The sequence below is a fragment of the Drosophila suzukii genome (assembly GCF_043229965.1).
Source record: "Drosophila suzukii chromosome 2 unlocalized genomic scaffold, CBGP_Dsuzu_IsoJpt1.0 scf_2c, whole genome shotgun sequence".
Lineage (NCBI taxonomy): Eukaryota > Metazoa > Arthropoda > Insecta > Diptera > Drosophilidae > Drosophila > Drosophila suzukii.
In genome coordinates, this window is record NW_027255896.1 from 17,931,648 (window position 1) to 17,934,680 (window position 3,033).

Below are 3,033 nucleotides of genomic sequence, written 5' to 3' on the forward strand. Positions count from 1 at the left end.
GCGCAACGGGCAGTTGGCGTTGGAATACGATCGTATCATCAAGGATTACGTATCCAAAGGATATGCGAGGAAGCTGCAGCAAGATTAGGTCGCTGTGACGAGCAACCGGCTAGCGTATTTGCCACATTTTGGTGTTGAAAACCCGAACAAACCCGGTAAGGTCCGGCATGTGTTCGATGCTGCAGCCAAGGTTGGAGGAACCTCGCTAAATTCAGCGCTGGACAAGGGGCCTCAGCATTACAAGCCCTTGCCAGCCGTGCTCTTCCACTTCAGGGAAGGAGCAGTCGGAGTCTGCGGTGACATCAAGGAGGTGTTCTACCTAGTGCTGATCCGATGAGAGATGGCAACGACGATCAAGACCCGGATGTGTACGAGATGAACGTAACGACGTTTGGAGCAGCCTGCTCGCCGAGCGCTGCGCATTACGTAAAGAAGTTCCTGAAGTTTCGGGATTCGGATCCGAGGGCAGTCAAGGCCATCATCGACCACCACTACGTCGATGACTATGTGGACAGTTTCGCTACAGAGAGCGAAGCTATAAGTGTATCTACCCGAGTGAAGGAGATACATGCGGAGGCTGGATTCGAATTATGCCAGTTTTCATCCAGCTCACCCATCGTGGAAGCGGCGTTGGGACCACCTTGGCAAATCAAGAGCGTCGGATGGGGTGAGGCTGAGTAGAAGATCCTTGGAATGCGCTGGCAGGTAGCCTCGGACGACTTCAGATTCAACGTGGAGTATCACCGAGTGCCAATTAGCGTTCTAAGTGGAGATCAAGTCCCTACAAAGAGGGAGTATTTGAGCCTGCTGATGTCAACGTTCGACCCATTGGGATTCCTGTGCTGCCTGATGACTACAGCGAAGCTGTTGTTGACAGAGATCTGGAGGCAGAAGATCCAGTGGGACGAACCACTACCGGAGGAGATAGGCAAAGCCTTTGCGGCCTGGCGGAGGGAGATGGACGCCGTGGGACAGTTCCAATGCCCTCGTCACTATTTCGGGCATGGAGCAGTTCGGACCATCGAGTTGCGCGTGTTCGTGGATGAAAGTCAATCTGCATTCGCGGCGGTGGCCTATTGGAGGGTCACGTACGAGGATGACAACGTGCTGGTTAGCTTCGTGTGCGCAAAGACGAAGTGCGCGCCGATGAGAACGATGTCGATCCCAAGGTTGGAGCTGCAGGCAGCGGTTCTTGGAACCAGACTGATGAACACTGTCAAGGAGGAGCACAGTGTGGACACCAGCGAGACGGTGTTGTGGACGGACTCAAAAACGGTGCTGAGATGGATCGGCAGCACCCACCGCCGGTACAAGCAGTTTGTTGGCAACCGAGTGGCGGAGATTTTGGAGTCGTCGAAGGTTTCCCAGTGGCGATGGGTACCTACAGCTGACAACGCGGCGGGTGATGCGACGCGATCGCAGAAAAAGTCGGACCTTAGCCCGGAATCACGTTGGCTAAGCGGACTCGCATTTTTGAGGCAGCCAGCGAGCGGCTGGCCGGCGCCTGAGGAGGGAACCAAGCGTGTTCCAGATGCGCCTGAGAAAGAGGAGATGCCCAGTGAGTTTGCACTGGTGGCCGCAAATGAATTCGCCATTCCGTTTCAGAGATTCTCGAGCTTCAGTCGCCTGGTGAGGACCACAGCCTGGGTCCTGAGGTTTGCGCGTTGGTGTCGCAAGCAGAGAAGCGAGATCGAGGAGTACGGACTCACTGCAACGGAGTGTGAGGCCGCGGAGAACCTGTTAGTCAGACAGGCCCAGTTGGAATCGTTATCCGACGAGATGAGGTCGGCGGAATGCGGAAAGAACGTCGCCAGCTCGAGTGAGATGCGAGGTCTGACGCCTTACGTGGATGAACACGGTGTTCTGCGAGTTTATGGCAGAGTTGATGCCGTGCTGTGCATGCCGTACAGTGCGAGGAGGCCCGTAATACTGTCACACAGGCACAGTCTTACGAATTTGATTGTGAGGCACTTTCATGCCCAGATGAAGCATCAAAACGTGGATTCGACGATTACTCAGATCCGGACGAGATTCTGGGTCACGAAGATGAGACGAGTGCTGAAGGAAGTAATCTCGTCGTGCAACGAGTGCAAGTTGCAGGGAACGCGGCCGATGCCGCAGATAATGGGACCCCTTCCAGAGGATCGACTGGAAGCGGGGGGATGGCCATTCAAGTACACCGGATTGGACTACTTTGGGCCACTGCGGGTGACTGTATCCCGTCACTGAGAGAAGCGTTGGGTCGCCTTGTTCACATGCTTGACGACAAGGGCGATTCATCTGGAGCTGGCGCATGACCTGTGGACGGATTCCTGCATTATAGCGATCAGGAACTTCGTCTGCCGTAGAGGACCAGTACATAGACTGCGGAGTGATAACGGCAAGAACTTCGTGGGAGCTGACAGGGAGGCCAAGCGACAAAGTGAGTTGTCGAGCAGAAGCATTGAATGGGTTTTCAATTGCCCATCGAACCCGTCTGAGGGCGAAGTATGGGAGCGGATGGTGCAGTGCGTCAAACGAGTGCTGCGCCATACCCTGAAGGAAGTCGCGACGATGCGGAGAATGTGGTCAACTCGCGTCCGCTCACCCACTTGCCGGTGGATGCGGACCAAGAGGCGCTGTTGACGCCAAACGATCTGCTCAAGGGAGCAGCTACCCCGCCGAATACGCCTGGATTGGATGCGGAGCTGCCCAAGGAGGGTTCTACGCGAAAGCAGTGGAGGATTGCTCGCATGCTGCGAAGCCGTTTCTGGAGGAGATGGGTCCTGGAGTACCTGCCTACGCTTGTGCACCGCGAGAAGTGGTGCCGGAGAACGGACCCCATCCGCCAGGGCGATACGCGAAAGCAGTGGAGGATTGCTCGCATGCTGCGAAACCTTTTCTGGAGGAGGTGGGTCCTGGAGTACCTGCCTACGCTTGTGCACCGCGAGAAGTGGTGCCGGAGAAAGGAGCCCATCCGCAAGGGCGATATGGTCTTCGTCTGCGACCCTGCCTTGCTCAGACGAGAGTGGCGCAAGGGCATCGCGCCACTGT

The 3,033-nt window shown here is 56.1% G+C and overlaps 1 protein-coding gene across 1 annotated transcript; it reads left to right on the forward strand.

The window, feature by feature from the left end:
* Positions 1–693: 693 nt before the first annotated feature.
* Positions 694–2,229, forward strand: LOC139354317 (uncharacterized). The gene has a single exon (XM_070998540.1). The coding sequence runs from the start codon at positions 694–696 to the stop codon at positions 2,227–2,229; it is 1,536 nt and encodes a 511-aa protein (XP_070854641.1).
* Positions 2,230–3,033: the final 804 nt, after the last annotated feature.